Source organism: Rhamphochromis sp. 'chilingali' (assembly GCF_963969265.1).
Source record: "Rhamphochromis sp. 'chilingali' genome assembly, chromosome: 8".
Taxonomy (NCBI): domain Eukaryota; kingdom Metazoa; phylum Chordata; class Actinopteri; order Cichliformes; family Cichlidae; genus Rhamphochromis; species Rhamphochromis sp. 'chilingali'.
The window spans coordinates 36,587,835-36,606,985 of record NC_137935.1 but is presented as its reverse complement, the minus strand read 5'-3'; the positions used below and the strand labels follow the sequence as shown (position 1 = coordinate 36,606,985).

Genomic DNA, 19,151 nt, shown 5'->3' with positions numbered 1-19,151 from the left:
AAAGCAGTCACTCGAGACCATAAAACCAGACCAACCTGTGCACTGCCTGGATGGACTATAAAAAAGCCTATATTTATTTACTTCTATTTATTTATTTATTTATTTATTTATTTAATCGTTTGCAAAAATGGCAAACAATTCCAAGGAATTGAAACAGTGGGAACCGGTTCTCAACAAGAACCGGTTTTCGATACCCATCCCTAAAGAGGAGGAACCATCATGGAAGGACAGGCCCCTGCACAGTATGTACCACCGGCAGATAGAGGAATTGGCTGACATCCAGAAATCCCACCAGTGGCTGGACAAAGCTGGAGTGCTAGACAAAATCAAGCTGTATGCCTGGAGTGAAGGAGACATCACTCCAGGCCACCTGGAGTGATGTAGTGCACAGAGGCACTAATCATGGCAGGAGAGGAACAAGTTCTGAGCACAAGATCCATAGAGGCTGGGGTCTATCACACCAGGCAAGAACCCAGGTGCAGGCTGTGTAAAGATGCCCCTGAGACAATCCAGCACATAACAGCAGGGTCCAAGATGCTAGCAGGCAGGAACATACATGGAACGCCATAACCAAGTGGCCGGCATAGTATACAGAAGTGTTTGTGCCGAATATGGCCTGGAAGTCCCGAGGTCAAAATGTGAGACACCCCAGGGGTAGTGGAGAATTGCCGAACTAAGATCCCGTGGGACTTCCAGATACAGGCAGAGAAAATGGTGGTGGCTAACCACTGGACATAGTAGTGGTAGACATGCAGAATAAGACGGCTGTAGTGATAGACGTAGTAATACCAAGTGAGAGCAACATTAGGAAGAAGGAACACACTGAGTTGGACTGATTGATGCTGTTTGGTTATTTCTAACCAAACAGTGATCCAGGAGCAGGTGGCAGTGAGGAATGCTGGTTCTCACTTCATCCACAGTTCCCATATGCGTTGTAAATAACCTCCCTCAGTGGGTTTGCTGGCATAGTAACAACCAATTCATTCTGTGTTATCAGTTATGTATGGTTTGTTCCAGTATCCCTATCCCACTACTCATCAGTATGTCCTGTTTCCTGAAAACTTGACGTGGACCTTGTTAATCTGGGCAATATCTGAGTCAGTTAGACTTCAGTTATTTGTCTCTTGTTCATACTTTGAGGTAGGCTTAGGTACCATGGGGGACCATGATTTTGTTCCAAAGACAGTGTTGCATAAACACACACCTCAAACAAACAAACAAACAAACAAACAAACAAACAAACAAACAAACAAACAAACAAACAAACAAACAAACAAACAAACAAACAAACAAACAAACAAACACACAAACAAGGGGTTCTTAAACAGTTTAAGCTGCTTTGGTGTTAATCAAATTAACAACAGGTTCACTAGATGTGTAACAAGACAATTCCTCAAAAGGTGAAAGCCACTGACATTTTTTTCCTGATTGTTTTTTCACTATTTTTTGCATTTTGCCAGTGCCACTACTTGTAGCATAAGAAAACAGAAAGTTACTCTAGGTCAGGGGTGGCCAACTCCGGGCCTCGAGAGCCGGTGTCCTGCAGGTTTTAGATGTGTCCTTGATCCATCATAGCTGATTTAAATGACTAAATTGCCTCCTCAACGTTTCTTGAAGTTCTCCAGAGGCCTAGTAATGAACTAATCATGTGATTCAGGTTTGTTGATCCAGGGTGATATCTAAAACCTGCAGGACACCGGCTCTTGAGGCCTGGAGTTGGCCACCCCTGCTCTAGGTCTTCAACCTATCAGCAGGACCGTAATCTGTTCCTCTGTGCAAGGAGGCACAGGATGAGTTCAAGGATAAGCCAGCAAGCCAGTGGTGTGAATGTCTCTAAACAATCAGAAACAGACTTCATGAATGTGGCCTGATGGCCCCACATCCTGTAGTAGACCCTTCTACTCTCTACCCAGAATTCTGGATCCCAGTTGGTATTGCCAAACCACTGGTGCCCTGTGGTTTTTACATATGAGAACAGGTTTGTTCAGAGCACATGTTACAGATGTGAAAGGGTCTGGAGAAGCTGGGGAGAACATTATACTGCCTATAACATCATTCAGTATGACCACTTTGATGGGTCAATGATGGTCTGGGGTGGCATATCATTGAAGGGACGTACAGACCCCTACAGGCTAGGCAAAAGCAACTTGAGGTCCAGGGTTATCAGGATCCTTGGACCCATTGTCAGACTCTACACTAGTGTAGTGGTTCATGGGTTTCTCCTGATGCACAACAATGCCTTGTCTTATGATGCTAGAGTATGCGGGCAGTTCCTGGAGGATGAAGGAATTGATACTATTGACTGGCCCCCACACTTACTTGAATACAGTAGAACACCTCTAGGACATTATCTTTCACTCCATCCAATGCCTCCAGGTTAGACCTCAGAATCTTTCATTTTGAATGCACACAGAACAAGGGATGTCAAAATAAAACAGGAAGTAATGAACACAGAGACCAAGACTAAGAGACAAGAGACAAGACTGAGGGGACAGAATGGGGACACAAAAAGGAAATAAAAACAACCTTGCGGTAACTCAATGCAGAAATAACTGGGACATAACAATGACACTATAATAAAAGGTCAGAATTACAACAGTACAAAATGTAAAAACTATAATACAAAGATAATCAAAACTAGAAACCACTAAGCATCCCCAAAACTCAAAACGGACCATCACAAGTAGCCTGCTGTTTTTTTGTTTCAGTTTGACTTTTTATAGGTGAATAGTTTTACATTCCATCAAATGATGTGGTCCTTTCTATCCCAACTGACTTTAAATTTCAACATTATCTACCATGCTGTTTTTTTCCAGTGAAATCTGATGTGATTTTGAAGTGTTCCTTTAACGTTTTAAGCAGTGAACGCTTGCAAAGAAAATGTATATGATGATGATGATGATGATGACCACTTTGTCTTCGACAGAACATTCTGAAAAAAGCTGAAGAAAACTCAGAGAGGGAAGCAAATGCCATAAAAGCACATCATGAACTGGAGAAGGTGAGCAACATTTTTCATTTTATTTCCTTTTTCAGCGTTTGATTTTCTAATAATTAATTGATTTATGACACTATTACTACTGCCCCATTTTAAAAACATTTTTAGTTGAACTTGAACTTGGTGGCAGCAACATCCCATATGGAAAAGATATATATAAATCTTATAAAGTTTGTATCTGTCTTGTGTGAAACTTGTATGAAAAGCATACAAGAGTGAAAACAGATATAAGATCCCTTGAAAAATTATATAATGAAACTTGTATGTTTTGGATACTTACTAAAACAATGTATGAAAGTAATGAGAAAGTGGCCACTTTCATGAGTAAATCATGTAAGCCTTATATGATTTACTCATGAAAGTGGCCACTTTCATGAGTAATCACATATAAGTTTTTACTATTTCTTTTCCATATGGGATGTCTCGAAAAAGTTTTGACAAGGTTTATTACTGTGTAGCGTCATCGACTTTTCTTTTAACAACAGTCTGGAAATGTATGGGAACTGAGGAGAAGAATGCTTTCCCATTCTTGTCTGATATAAAATCCTAAGAGATACAATCAAAAGGTCTTATTTCCCATTTTGTTTCATTATGTTTAGTGTTTTCAGTTAGTGAGAAGTCTTGACTGCAGGCAGGTAAATCTAGACTCTTATACGATGAAACCTTGATTTTTAAAAATATCTACAGTAAGCAGTTCAGCATTTTAAAAATGGAATTCACATAAGGCATTATCTGGATGAGCGCATATGTTGTTGTATATACCTTGGTGTGCAAGGTTGCCAGTATCACTAATGAGGCCTCATATTGTCAGAGATGCAGGCTTTTGAAGCAAGCTCCCATTAGTCAGATGATCGCTCTTGTTTTTAGACTGAAGGATACAATGAATATCATTTAAAAAACAAATTTCAAATTTTGATTCATAATGCTCTTTGCACGATAGAACTTTTAGGTCAAACTAGTACGGTAACTTTTGTACCACTGGTGCAATAGTAAAATTCCAATGGTTCCTGAAAGCAACAACTGATATTTGGGTCATTACAGTAATCCCAGTCAAGGTGCCACATTAAAATCATTACAGATGTTTTAAAAAAATGTTGCAAAATAACTGTCTGACACCAGCAACATGTTAGGCTTTAGAGTATTAAACTGTATTTTTTGGACGGCCAGTTTTGTGGAAACTGGTGAATCACATCTTTACTTTTGCTAACTTGTCTACAGCAAGTTAAACCAATTAGCTGCAAAATGTTCCTCCCCTTGTTTCTTTTTAGCATTACTTTTTCAGGCTTTTGTCAACTTTTTAGAGAATGTAACAAATTCAAAGTGATTAAATATTTTCATGAAATAGTCAAATGTTTTATTTTATACTTATTTCATTCCTTGTGTTGTATTGTAGCTAAAATATTGGTTTATGAGATCTGCAGGTATTTGAATTCTGTTTAATTCCATTAAAATGTTATAGAGTTGGGGTTGCAATATATACAACATACATAATAATATAACACTATGGACAGTTTGAATTTATGTTTAGTCTTTTCCTGTTTTATGGGGTAAATCATTTTTTTCTTTGTCTCTAATTTTTGTTTCTTTCTCAGATTGTAAAAGAGTGTAATGAAGGGGTGCGGAAAATGAGTCGCACCGAGGAGCTTATCAGCATTGAAAAGACACTTGAGTTTAAATCCAAGGTAAAATACATGTTATTGTAACAAGCTTTTTCAATCAAGGGGGAGTATATTGGTTTTTGGACCGAAGTGCAGACTCATTAGACAGAGTGAATAAACAAAAAATAACTTTTTTTTGTAGTTGGTCACCAGGTTTGCACACATCTCAGGAAAAATGCTGGCCCATGTCTTTTTATAGAAACTCACAGCACAATGACTTTCTTGCCTGCCTCTTGGCAACTCAAAGGTTCAGCTAACTCCACAGGTTTTCTTTAGGATTGAGATCCTCGTTTAGGTGGCACTCTCACTTGGTGTTGACTTTCTGCAGTACAGTATCACTTTTAGTCAATTGGTGTGTAACTTGGCCAAAACAATGCCGGACTCTATAGTTTTCTCTGCTCCCCTTCCCAGTTCCCCTTCAGTCACTCTCTGTCTGTCTGAGTGGTGTCCAAAACTGATGTGGACTTTAAAGTTAATTGAGAAACTTTCTGGGGAAAACCTGGTCTTGTTAGAAGAGACATCCATCGCACTTTGAATGGAGCTGTTTATGTGTATTATTTCATAATAATATTTAAATTTACAATAATGAGGAACACATTTCATCAACAGTAGATGTCTTTCTGAAAGTGCTGTAGCTAAGGGTTCTCTTTAGCATTATAGCCAGGATGACAAAAAGTCAGAGTTCTGTTGAGTCAAAGCATAGCAGCAGTCATCATTGGAGTTAATTATTGCTTGGGCCACATTGAGTGCTCTGCCTCTCACCAGACTGAAACACAATTGGACTCTAATGGGATACATGGAGATGATAATTACTTCCTGTTTGGAAGTGAGGTGGTAGAGAACCATCATCTCTGCTTTTCCAGCTGAGCTCCATGTGTGGAGAGGGGTTTCTGGAGGGAGTCTGAATCCAGTGAGTTCATAATGGCCATAATCATTCTGTCACCAAGCCAATGCTAGGCCAAGATGCACTTGCTGGACACAAAAGGTCAGCATTAAGGGTCAGTCTGCACTAAGATAAAAAGATTTCATACCAGGAAGCAGACACAAAACTAAGAACTGTTTTAGACCATTAAATTGTGACTGGGACTGTAACAATCTGGTTGTGACTGTGGAGAAACGTCAGCCTTAAGATGACAGCTGTGAATGACGGCATGGGCTACAGGTTCGATAGCAAGGGAGGACCAGGGGACTGTGAAAAACACTTTTTTCCCCAATATTTTTAGTTGAATCTATGATCATCACATATTTATCAATAATAACACAGTTTGAAGGGCATAGAATATAATATTTTTTCTCCCAAAAGGTGATTACCAAATAGCTATTAGCTGAAAACTTGGGATATTTTGGCATTATGTGGAACACATTTGAAATTTGAGGAAACTAGCAAGTGGATGGTAAAAGAAGAAGTGGCATAAAAACTGATCTGCAGTAGATGAACAGTACCTGAAAGTACCTAAAAGTCATGTCCTTAAAAATAGGAAACAAAAAACATTCAGCAGAGACCTGACACAGGAGAAGAGAGATGCATGTCCACTAAAGCCTCATCAGACATGGTCTTAATGGTAGGGTACTTCTGGTAATGAGGATACAATTACCATCCTAATCATCAATGCTTCACAGAGGTCAAGTAGCAGACTCCTTTTAACATCGGGAGTTAGGTTTTCTTGCTCAAATTGCAGCAAAGAAAACACCTAACGGAGATCAAGAACTGTTTGACCTTCATTTGTTAATTTGTTGCAAGACATGCAGCAAATGAGAAGTCTAAGGAGAATTCTGGTCAAGTTCTGGTTCCAACATGTACCTGTTTCTTTTTGACACACAGAGAAAATGTATTGTTTCAGATAATTGATTTAGATTTATGGACATCTTGAGCTGGCTATTATTCTCATTGTTAATTAAACATTCATTAATAAACAGTTGTGTTTATCTCTTTGACTGAGATGTTTTCCATATCACCCAAAGCAACTGCTTTCTCTTTGCTTGTGGGTAAATGGTCACTGCTATGTTAATTGAATTTCCAAATGTATTCTGTTTTGGAACAATTCAGTAAGTCTGTACCCCTTTTTGTTTGTTATTTCTCTTAACCTTGTAGTCTGTGCCCATCATTTCCCACTCACGCTGGTTGCTAAAGAAGGGCGACGTACAGCAAATGGGTGGACCAAAGAGTACTAGGACCATGCGAAGCCGTAAGCTCTACCAGCCTGTCTACCTGTTCCTTTTCAATAATCTGTTGCTGGTCACCAAACGCAGGTAAGCATTTAGTAAAGTACTCTAACACAATAGTTTTGTAAATTTTTTGAATAGATATTTAATTGGCACCTGACATTGATTTAGGTTCAGTTCTGAATTTCAGTCTTTTGACAAAAACCTTTATTTGCTTGGTCAAATATAACACTTCTTAAAAATCTCATCAACCAAACTAAACATCCAGGGTATACCCACAGCCGAGATCTTTTTCCTGCTCATGGATGGTAGGATTCATAACATAACATAACATAACATAACATAACATAATTTCCTTAGGGATTATTAAGGTAATCTGATTCTGATTCCGGATCATGTTCAGTAAGACACTTAGTTATGTTTGTGGTGTGATATACATGTAGAAAATTGTTTGGCCGTGCTTGGTAGGACATATATGTTGATGTCCACTGGAGCGTTGTGTTGTAGCTTGTATTTTGCCCCTCTGGTGTTCCTGCTAATTTCTTTCTGGAACAGGAGGGTCGAACCTACAACACGCTAGTTTAAGATTAGCTAGTCTAGACTTCAGATAAGCGGAAGAAAATGTATCGATGAGTTATTGTTTTGTTATTTTAGATTTTAACTCTTATTTAAGTGATTTTTATGAATTTTTGAACAGCTTGCATTATTCATAAATGGTTTTCAAATTTTCTTAGTTTCTTAGTTTTAGACTAGTTAATTAGTCTACCTTTTTTGCTAGTTTAGTCAATTATATAATTATATAATAAGCTGATATTCCCTCCTACTGTACTGACGATAAATTAAATAATGTGTTTAAAACAGCTTCACTAAAAACTAAAAGCTATCTTTACTAAGGATTACTGTTTAGACTACTTTACTAAAGTGTGCCAAATAAAGTGGAAACTGCGAAATGTTTAGATTACAACAGATCATTTTACTGTTGCTCTGTAAAACAGGGGATATTAATTCTGTTACACTGTTACCAGTGGGGACAAGTTCCAGGTTATTGACTCCTGTACACGGGCCATGTTGAGAACAGAAGATCTTGAAGACCAAGGTCAGCAGCTGGCCAATGTTTTTAATCTTAAGCTGCTTGAGAACCAAGATGAGCGTGAGGTCAACTATATGCTCAAGACCTCCAGTATGTGAGTATTCAGAGAAGAATCCTCTTAGGATTCCATTAAGCAGTTTCTATCATGTCTTCTATTTCCATTATTTGTAAAATACAGTGTAAAGACAGGAAAAATATGACAAGGCAAGAAAAATATTGCGACAGTCAAGAAACCTAAAGGACTGGGCCTTCCTTTGTATGTGAGCAAACTTTGCAAAATTGTTTAAGTAAAGCAATTTAGTCCTTCTGAAGCTTTTTACCACTTCTGAAATGTCTCCAGTTATGCCACAGAATGGGTGAAATCATGAACTTCATTGTAGTTTGTAAAGAAATTTCCATAAGTTCATGTAGGAAACAAGTCTGTGCATGATATTGATAAGCTGAACTACTGAGACAAACTAAAGTGTACATTTGCCTGGATCATTAAATGCAGAGTAAGTGCAGGTCAGTGGGGAGCAGGAATAATCATGCTCCAAGTATGGTCCAAGATCACATGTTCTACAATTCCCTCTATGGAAGGAGTCATGGCATTGGCTTGGATCTTACAGGTTTAAATTGTTTTGTATGGACTGTCTGCTTGCAAAAAAAGGTGAAAATACCATAAAGCAACGTGGTAGTCTGTTTTCTTTAAATGATTATTAATCAGTACTATCATGTGGGCAGGAGTGATAAGCTTCGATGGATATGTGCACTCACTCCTAACCGGCGCACACGCTTTATGTCTACTAGTGCCCACCAACCAGGTGAGACAGAATACGGAACCCACAAGTAAATTTCTTTGTCTGTGTAGACATGAATTTAAGTTGTCTATGACTTTTATCAGATTCTCCACAGGTGCAGTGTATTCAGTCATACTCAGCTCAGGAACCAGATGAACTCTCTACTGAAATGGCTGATGTTCTGAACCTCCTAGAGAGAACAGATGATGGTATGTAGATACAAAATCTGCTTATGTTTGTTATCAAAAACAATTGCTTTTTCTACCTAATACGTTTTGGTTTCTGCATTATTTTCTGTAATTTTGTCTTTGGTCACCTTGGGTCTGGTCTTCTTTATTCCAGGCTGGATGATGGGTGAACGGCTCCATGATGGTGAAAGGGGATGGTTCCCTAGTCGAGTAGCAGAGGAAATCCAGAACAAGGAAGTCCGAGCTCAGAACCTGAGAGAAGCCATCAGGATCCAACAGGCCCATGAAGGTGGCCTTCATGCTGGAGCCAAGAGTGGCGTAAGGGCAGGAAGACATGCACCAAAAGGCTCCATCTTCTCCAAATCATGAAGTAATCAAATGGGGGCAGCAGTGAAGAATAGCAGTTAATTTATAACAGTAATGTAACTTTATTTTTAGACAATTGCATCGTATGCCCTCACAACATAAAATATTTTTGAAACTCCACAATTGTAGCGTGAAAAGGGAAAAAAAATATAGTACTTGAGTCAAAAACTCAAACCAGTGATATTCTTTCAGGGCAAGCAAGGCAGATAAAACTAAAACTAAAAGTCACCATGCACAACTGGTGCAAGAAATGCTTCATATTGCATAAATGTTTACATGTGTTTGCAGGACCGCACATTTGTGTGCAATGGATTAATAAGTTAAATGTTGTCAAACCCCCTTATTGAGAAGGTTTTAAAACTGTAAAGCTGTAGTCATTTCATTATAAAGTTACTTTCATTACACTTACATAAAAAGACCCAACACACTACAAATGGACAAAATGATGAAAAGATGTTCATCAATTTACAGAATTTACGGAAACTATAACAATAAAAACAAAGAACGCTTTGTTTTGTTTCTCTTTGGCGGTCAAGCTATCTATCACTGTATATTATAAAGTAATGAAGTTTTCAATTATTAAATTAAATCTTGTATCAGCAACCAAGAAGGAGGACCTAATGCTGACTTCAGTTTAATGAGTTCAACAGAATGCATTCAAGAACTAAAATGTACTCAGAAATAAGATTCTTAGTGTTCATTTAAACTCACTCTGTTTTGTCTCAAGTTTCACATACAATAAGCTCTACCCTCTTTAGACTGACAACTAATGAAAAAGAAATTTGACAACTTCTGATTACAACATTGCCAGTGATTTGTATGTCAAGACCACTCTGCTGCTCTCCATTTCTCTATAACCATCATTATCTGCTTGATTCGTTGCAGACCTGTACTATAATTGTGATAAACATTTTCTGCACTTTAAATGTGTACGTATGTACAATTTTATATATATATATATATATATATATATATATATATATATATATATATATATACAGATACAAGTAATTAAAAACCACATGCATGGCTTTTGTTGTACAAAAAGGGGCTATTTTGTTTCTAGTGTGTGTTGAACACACACAGTTCTCCTGATTTTCTCCTGATTTCTGTTCTACCACAATAACCTCAAGCTGCAACTCTTGTTTGCTGTCAAAGAAAAAACTATTCGGAGTGAAATAGCACATAAAACACAAAATTTCATGAAAACAAACACAAAAGGGTAAAAAAAAAAAGCAAAAGCAATTGATTTTAAATTAACTGTCTAGAATGTAACTATGAACAGCTATTCACTATGCATGACTCCAAAATTCTGTTATAATATAATGTTTGTGCACAGTAATGAAGCATTTTCATCCTTGGATCTAAAGGATTACAATTAGTAATTTGTAAGATGTATACTAATGTTAATAAAAACAGATGTGTGAAACTTGCTGATATCAACTGAATTTAGAAATCTGAAAGTTTGTTTTTGTCTACCCAGTGCAAGGAACAATACACACTTCCAGAAGCCCTTGTTGATTTGATATATGCCAGTGGAACTAATGGCATGCTTAGAGTAGAAAATATAATTGGTTTAGAAAATATTAAAAATCCTTTTTGTTTTTTTTCCACTCTCTGGTTGCATTCTTGCACTTGCAGCCATTGTCATGTGTCACAGAGATGGACCCAAAAAAACAGAACAGCTTAAATCTGATGGGAGCGCAGGTGCTCCCATTGGTTTTAGGTCAAACGTTTAGGCCAAAGTACCATAATCTTGAACCTTTGGCAGCAACCCTGTGCTTTTCAGTGATATTAGGGTCATTACAGTAAACAGTGCATATCCAAATATTGGTATGTAACACAGAAAACAACACAGCAAACAGCAAAAACAAAACAGTAAAAAAAAAGAAAAGAAAAAAAAAACATTATAAAAATAACCCTAAATGCCCAATAAAATGTCTGTTTTTGCCATCCAACTCAATCATTCTCTCTTCTCTTAACCAACCTTCGTTGTCATTGGGCTGCTTGACACTGCCTGGGATTACCATAATCACCCTAATATCACTGAAACACGCAGAGTTGTGTAAATCACAATGCAAAATAACAAGGCATAGGAGCTAATCAGGCTGAAGATCTCAGGCAATCTAAGAAGAGAGGGAAACGACAGTGGCTGAAAAAACATATTTATCCTTAGGCAGCAGTTTCAGGGTTCCTTCTGTGTCGCCTGGTCTGGCTCCTGGAAGAAAACTAACAGTGGAAAACAATATCGGTTGGTGTTTTACCGAGTGGGGAAGAACAAAATGATTAGAGATGTGAACAGGTTGGGGGCTTCTGTTGATTGAGTGCCTGCACCACATTTGCCTTGTAATGATAGAAAAAGTAATTAGTTAGATTACCCATTACTAAAAAAAGTAATAGTGTTAGTAATGCCGTTTATTTTAACGTCATTATTCCCATCACTGACTGCCTGGTTCTGAGGAAACAAGAACTTACAGGGAAATATAATATTCACAGCAGTTCATATCTTCCAGATTTTGTCAGGTTGCAGCCTTATTCATAAGTGGATTCAGTTCACTTATTTCACCTTGAAGTTCTACACAGAAGTTGTAAGCAATTCGAATCTTATAAAGCACCTCTCAACGTCACATGCTTCAACAAAACTAGTCACCAAACATCTGTACAGCAAATAATAAAAGCAATTTTGGTGTAAAATTACCATAATATTGCTGTTGAGTTGGACAAGATTCACTCACACTACGGCATATCCCACAAAATAACATCAACTGTGATGGACAAGGGCCTTAATTTTGTCAAGGCCTTCAAAAAGTACCAGCCAGTTGAGGAGGATGACTCTAAGAATGATGAGGATGAGGATGAGGTAACTTTTACAAACATGAACGATGCCTTAAAAAACCGTGTTGGTGATAATGACAATGATGATAATGTTGGTGTGGTGATCACTTTGCGACCACATCAGAGATGTGCATCGCACACATTAAACCTTGTTTCTTGAAATGATGTTGACAAGCAGTTACTATCACGACCAGAAGTAAAAGTGGTATATAGAAGTGCTACCACAAAGTGCACAGGGTTATGGAACAAGGCCAGTCATTCAAAAGTGGCCGCAGAGACAGTGGATGGCATTATTGGAAAGAAACTGCTAGTTCCTTGCACTACCAGATGGAATTCGTTTTATGACTCCATGGCTAAAATCTGCGAGATTTCTCTGGTTGAGCTGAACACCATCTTCTCCAAGTTTGGGTTGACAGCCGTGACAGAGCAGGAACATGAGTCCTAAAGGGAGTACTGCACTGTCATGAGGCCATTTACAGTGGCCCTCGACATTCTTCAGGGAGAAGACAACACGTTTCATGGGACACTCCTACCCACACCGGAGACACTGATGTTTAAGAACCTGGAATTGAGCAGTAGTCTCCAAATTCTTGATAATATTCCAGAGGTTCACCTCCCCTGTGGTGTCATTATGTTTATTTCAGTCAGCTGTTTCCCCATGTGTTCCCACTTCCCCTGATCACCTCCTGTGTGTATTAAGTCCTCTGTTTTCCTTTGTTCACTGTCAGGTCATCTGTTATGCTCACCATAGTTGCCACAGTTCTTCATAGTTGTCACAGTTTTTTCATAGTCATCATAGTTTTTTCATAGTTATCATAATTTTTTCACAATTTTCATGTTTGAAAACAGCAAAAAATGTGCATGCTCGTTGTGAGCTTGTTCACCCTCGATGGCAGAGCACGCTTGCTCAAGGACGAGCATTGGTTAATGGTCGTCATGTGACTAACACAAGCCAGATCCTTTTATTTAGCAAAATTGTAATTAATAATAAAATGTTATTGTTGAGGGGTACAGGCAGGACTGCATACGCACACACACACATTAAAAATTTTTAAAAAAAATAAATGTCTCAAGAAAAGGGCACTTAGGGCACCCTTCTGGAAAGGGGCAGGTGCTCAAACCCCTTCTGCCACCCCCTCTGCACAGGTATGGAGGAGGTACAGAATTTGTCACCAGAAAACAATCTGAAGCTGAAAGTCCTTAAAATGAAAGAACTTCTCATGGATATCAGGAGGCACAGACAGATCCACTCCACTCTCATCATAAATGGAGAAAAGGTGGAATCTGCCTCCACCTTCAGGTTTCGGGTCATCCACTTCTCTGCTGATCTCACCTGGACCCAGAACACCAATGCCCTGGTAAAGAAAACCCAGCAGTGGCTGCACTTCCTCCATGTCCTGAGGAAAAATAACCTGGATGGAAGCTGCTGCCGGCAGCACTGCTCCTCAGTGGAGAGCATGCTCTCCTACTGCCTGGGTGCAGTGTACTTAGGGGCCACTAGTGAGAACAGGTAAGCTACACAGAGGGTAATAAACACTTCCCAAAAATCATTGGCTGACACTATTCAGACCAAGTCTTTTTTTTCCTATGATTATTTCCAAGTAATAAATAAATAAAGATTATTAGAAGATTAGGATTATTTTAAAAACAAACAAACAAAAAACATTTATTGTCTGAGGGGGCTGTAGAGATTTGCTAAAACAACTCTTATTCTCCAAATTAAATTCTCAGTAACCTGAACTCATTTATTGAATAAACTTATAATAAAATATTACAAATACACTTATTCAGCAATGGCGATGGTTGACATTTTCCCATGATGTTCCCCATAACACCTGGGATTGATTATTTAAAGATGACTTATTTTTCACAATGACCATCGACTGTGGGACAGACTTGACTGGGGAAAAGAAAAGGGAGAAAGAAAGAGGGAAAGAAAAAGAGCGGGGAAGAGGGACGGTGATAAGGGGCAAAAACTAACAAAACAAACAGACAAAAAATACATATATCAATCACCTGGATCACCTGTTGAGAAAGAAAAAAGAGAAAACAAGCAAAGAAAAAGAGAGCAATATAATAAACAACAACATCGCGATGATCTATGTGAATATAACAGTAAATACTAAATATTAAATATTATTGTGCAGCACGTAAGATCCACAGCGCACAGTGTGCTTTGAGGTAGGAGCCAAAAAGGGTGTCGTTTTTTTGTGTGAGCACCCGTGTGTATACCTGTGAGCGTGACCACGCTTGTATTTAAAAGGTTCCTTCATATAATGATCTGCTAGAGGGTGTGGGGAGCCAAAGCCCCATCCTCCTGGGCATGAAGCAGGTATGGAGGAGATCAAGGCTCCAGACATCCAGAGGCCGTAAGAGCAAAGGAGACCAAGGAAGACCAACGGAGGGGAAACCGTGCCACTAACCCGGAAAGAGCTGAGGAGAGCCCCAGATGAGGGGTCACTCAGCAGCCGTGGAGCAGAAGCCAGGGGGGGTTGCAGCCAGCTGTGCCAGAGTGACCGAGCCCCAGGCCGAGAGGCCGAGGGCACCCCACCCCCGAAGGAGCCCGAGCGAGCCCCAGGCTCCAGGCCCCGATAAGCGGCCGCCAAGGAGTGAGCCGGTGGGTACCTGGACGCCCATCCCCGGACACAAAGAACCACCAATGCACCGATGTCTGCCACTGGCAGGGGGAGTGGTGGGGGGAGAAAGGCCTCCATACCATGGAGGGCCTGAGATGTCCCTAGTGAGGTGGCGTCTGATACCCAACCTGACATATAGACACAAACAAACAGGCACACGCAGATACAGACATCCATTCCCACCCTCATGCTCTCATATGCAGTTACTCAGCACTCACCCAACGTGGAGACAGACATAAAGAGACACTGTACACACAATCACACTCCCCAAGCGTACTCTAAGCCCCAGGTCTAGGTACCCTTGCCCCTGGAGGGGGAAACTGCACCTAGACCCAGGTAGTGTTACCCTTTTCCCTGGGGTGGAGAGAAGCAGACTGCCCCGACTCGGCAGCAGCAGGGAGGCCCCACATTCCAGACCCCAATCGGACGGCCAACTCCTCCTCCTAGCCAGGCCCATCCGGACCGGGGCCCAGTTCAGCAGCGCCGCCCGGCCCCACAGAGCCCGGGGCAGCCCACCCAACCCCACCACAGAGAAAACTGCACCCACCCCGTCATCCACTTATCTTCCAGACATAGACGCCCAGGCTAGGATCTTCCTCCACCTCTCCTATATCTCTCCCCACCTGCAGAGTCAGTTCCTGGAGAGAGGAGACCTCCTGCAAGATGTAACAGCTTCCCCCACCAGTTGAAGAGCCCCCCAGGTGGCTTGATGCACCGGCGGCACCCTGCACCAGGGCTGAGCCCCCATACACCCACCTGCCCACAACCCCGGTGACACACCAACCAGGACCCAAGCCCCCAAGGCCCAGCCAGGGCCCCAGCCCGGAGACGGAGCACCCCCAGAACCCCCCGCCTGCCCTGGACCCACCCAGGGAGAGCCAGGCTCCCAGGTCAGTAACCCACGTCCGTCAGCACAGACCCTCCCCTAGCCCCGCTGCACGCAGCCATGAGGAAACCGTCACCTAAGAGCCAACAGAGCCCTTAACAGGCCATGACCACAACCCCGGGTTGAGCCCTCCAAGCAAAACGCTTCTGGGGAATCCCCCGACGCCCCAAGCCTGTCCCTACCCCCACACCAATCACAACAGCGAAGGTGGGACCAAACTATGACCCCCCCACCCCCACTAGGTGATGGAGCTGATCAAAGGAGCCCAGAGCAATTGATCTGATGTGGTGGCAGAGGCTGTATCAAGACTAATGTAATCTATTAGATAATTTCTATATTGGTTAGAATTAAGATTATTTTTATTTTCCACTTCATGAGGACTGTTTTCTTGGCTATGCATAGGGCAGTGAAAACCATATGGGCGATATTCTTTTCTGTAGTGACATAAGCTGTTGTTTTGTATACAAATACACATAGAAATATACATATATTTCTATGTGTATGTGGGTTTGTTTTCATCCAGTGTTTGGGGTGTTGTATCTTAAATGTACAAACATTACATCATAACAGACATCCAACATGACAAAAATCCTGTCCCCCTGCTGGCTGGGCTCTCCTGAACCCCAACATGACACACGAAGCTGCTGGTTGGGCCCTAAACTCCCAGCTGACACAACAAGATGCTTGGTGGACTCTCCTGAGCACCGAGCTGAGACCGAGAAATTAAGCTGCCAGTTCAGTTTCTGCACAGGGCCTGGGCTGAGCCTTAGTCTCTGAGGACACCAAGTTAGCAGCAAAGCTTGTCTCTCTAGACATTGCCAAGGTTGCACAAACACCAGAGCCAGTCTCTAAACACACAAGTCCTAGTTCCATGAAAGCTGACTTTGACCCTTCAGAAGTATAATATTCAGTCCTGGAATGTGCTCTCCGACAAACTGTTTCATTCACAGCAGACTGTAATGAACTAAAAGTCTTTGGAAATGCTCATTTGGAAGGTAAAATTATCTTTAACTTGGCAGGATATTTAACACAAATTAATTGTTTGCTGCTTTGCTTAATTGTTTTTCTACTTCTTAACCGATCTCTCTGGTTCAGAAGGAAACATGACAGGCCCCAACATGTTACATACAGACATGACATTTGATTCAGAATTGGACAAATTAACACTGGCAAACTTGGAAACATAAGGTAAGGTATCACGAACAGATTCCAAGATGCAAAGTTGTTCTTAAGCTCACACTCTGAGACAGCAGTCTCATTTATTAGAAAGGCAGCCTTTTCCCTCTCAGCCCTGATATTCCCAAAATCTGACTTTAGTCTTTCATTTACAGCCTACGACTCTGTCAACACGGAGGAAAGCAACACAATCTCTCTATTTGCCGACCTGAAAACAAAACCTAGTGAATCAAGTTCCGCTGGATCGGCGGTGCATGGGACAGACAGAATCTGAAGTCAGTATTGTCTTAACCCTCAGGGAGACCTACGGCCATTTTTTCGTCCTCAGCGTTTTTTAATATTAGGCCATTTTCACTGTGTTGAATAGAATATAGCCAAACCTTCCAACACTTTTTTTTTCCTTTTTTCTTTAGAATTGCAGTCTCCGTTTATTCGATTAGCTTAAAGTGGCTAAGCTACAAACCGCCATCCACTTGAGGTCCTAGAGCCATAAATCGCCCCATTGACTTCCATTATAAACGCTATTTTTCACTGCAGAATTATTACCGTTAACATCTGGGTGACGGCTTAGGTTTCGTTTTTGTTTTGTAGAAGAGGCCTTAGAATTGTAATTTTTTTATTTGCCCACCGGGTGGCGCCCTTGCTCCACATTTGACCCGGGGCTGGAAAACAGCGGGCTGCTTAGACAGACCTGCGGGGAATGAAGCCTCATTTCCGGCGTGCAGCAGCGGCTTCGCCCGCTGATCGGGCGGGACCATTTTCGGCCCCTAGGACCATATGAGGGTGCTTTTTTTTTTTTAGTCAACAGGAAATGACGTATTTGTTGTCACGTGGTATCGGATGTGTGTGCTGCAAAAATGAGTCCCCGGTGATCGTGCCCCGGTAATCGTCGCGACTTACCCCGGCAAGAATGCACTTATTTCGGCCTAGAGGAGGAGCATTTGCCGCCTGGAGACCATTTTCTGGTCCTGAAAAAAAAAAAAAAAGGCGATCGAAATGACTGTTGGTGCCAATCTTTAGTCCATCTAAAGGCCTAATTATAATAACAATTGAATATTACCTCAAATGTTTTTTTTGGAAAATATTCAAGTTTTATGTTTTTTGGGGCAAAAAAAGCAGTGCGCTCATGTGACGAAACCGGGATATAAAGGGTTAAAATCTGCGAAATGTAATTAAAACTTGACATGAATATTTCAAGGAGAAGTAGGTCTAAAAGATTGGCTAATTTAAAGTGGAATAAAATATTAATGTATAAATTTTTTATAGCACTTTTTTGGGCGTGGTCGATTGGGACCGATAGTGTGTGCATTTTATGAAATGCGCTCCTGCAAAAAAAATAAAAGGCGATCGAAATGACTGTTGGTGCCAATCTTTGGTCCATCCAAAGGCCTAATTAAAAGTACAATAAAATATAACTTTCAAATGTATTTTATGGAAAATATTTCATTTTTTCATTTTTTTCGCCAAAAACGGCCGTGCGCTCATGTGACAAAACCGGGATATAAAGGGTTAAAATCCGCGAAATATAATTAAAACTTTATATGAATATTTCAAGGAGAAGTAGGTCTAAAATATTGGCTAATTTAAAGTGGAAAAAAATATTAATGTATAATCTTTTTATAGCACTTTTTATGGCAAGGTCGATTTTTGGCTCTAGGACCTCATAAGGGGTACTTTTTTTAGGACCCCCCAAGGAATCCCAGCTCTCTCAGTTCTAGAGAGAGCTGATGGCGAGAAGCTGCCATTACTCTACCCCACTACTTGATCCAATGGCTTGATGTCCACTCTATTCAGAGAGGCTGTGGTTTCCTATGGCGATGGGGTGAGCCGACAGCGGAGGCACCGCTTCTTTCTTGCCAAGGGTGTAGAGGAAGCCACTGGGTCAGCTGACTCCTCATCCTCACCCCACATTCTGGCCATAAACGCAGCTGGGGAGGACTAGTCTGATGGCGGGAAAGCAGCAAGGTGACACCTGGAGAGCTGTAAGGCAGTAACAAGGCAAGGAACCTCAGGGTCTACTCCTCCACCTCGTTGTTGCCCATCAACTCTGCCACAACAGTCCCATGCAGCATGTTGGATGTTCACACCAGAAGTCCCCTCTTCCCAGGGAAGACTGTCGTTGCTGTCATCGTACAAAAAGTAAAACAAGAACTGATAGTGTGCCACTATTTCAAAGACTGTTTGCTTTGTTTCTGTGGACTTTTTCCAAACTAAAGAAGCAGATTTTTGTAATGGTAAATGGACTGTTTCTTACATAGCGCGTTCCTATTCTGAGTACTCAAAGCACTTTACACAACTTGCCTCATTCACACATTCATACAAGCACTTTTTTCTGTGCAAGTGTTTTCTATATAACATTCACACACATTCATACTC

General features: G+C 40.7%; 1 protein-coding gene across 2 annotated transcripts in view; it reads left to right on the top strand.

The window, feature by feature from the left end:
- ngef (neuronal guanine nucleotide exchange factor) overlaps positions 1-10,483 on the top strand; it is a 35,119-nt gene extending 24,636 nt beyond the window's left edge. For both annotated transcript variants that reach the window (XM_080889264.1, XM_080889265.1), the window contains exons 9-15: positions 2,927-3,001; positions 4,591-4,680; positions 6,749-6,906; positions 7,845-8,003; positions 8,633-8,712; positions 8,793-8,897; positions 9,031-10,483. In XM_080889264.1, the coding sequence (XP_080745390.1) occupies positions 2,927-3,001; positions 4,591-4,680; positions 6,749-6,906; positions 7,845-8,003; positions 8,633-8,712; positions 8,793-8,897; positions 9,031-9,245 (882 nt within the window). In that variant the 3' untranslated portion in view covers positions 9,246-10,483. The remainder of the gene's footprint in view (positions 1-2,926; positions 3,002-4,590; positions 4,681-6,748; positions 6,907-7,844; positions 8,004-8,632; positions 8,713-8,792; positions 8,898-9,030) is intronic.
- Positions 10,484-19,151: the final 8,668 nt, after the last annotated feature.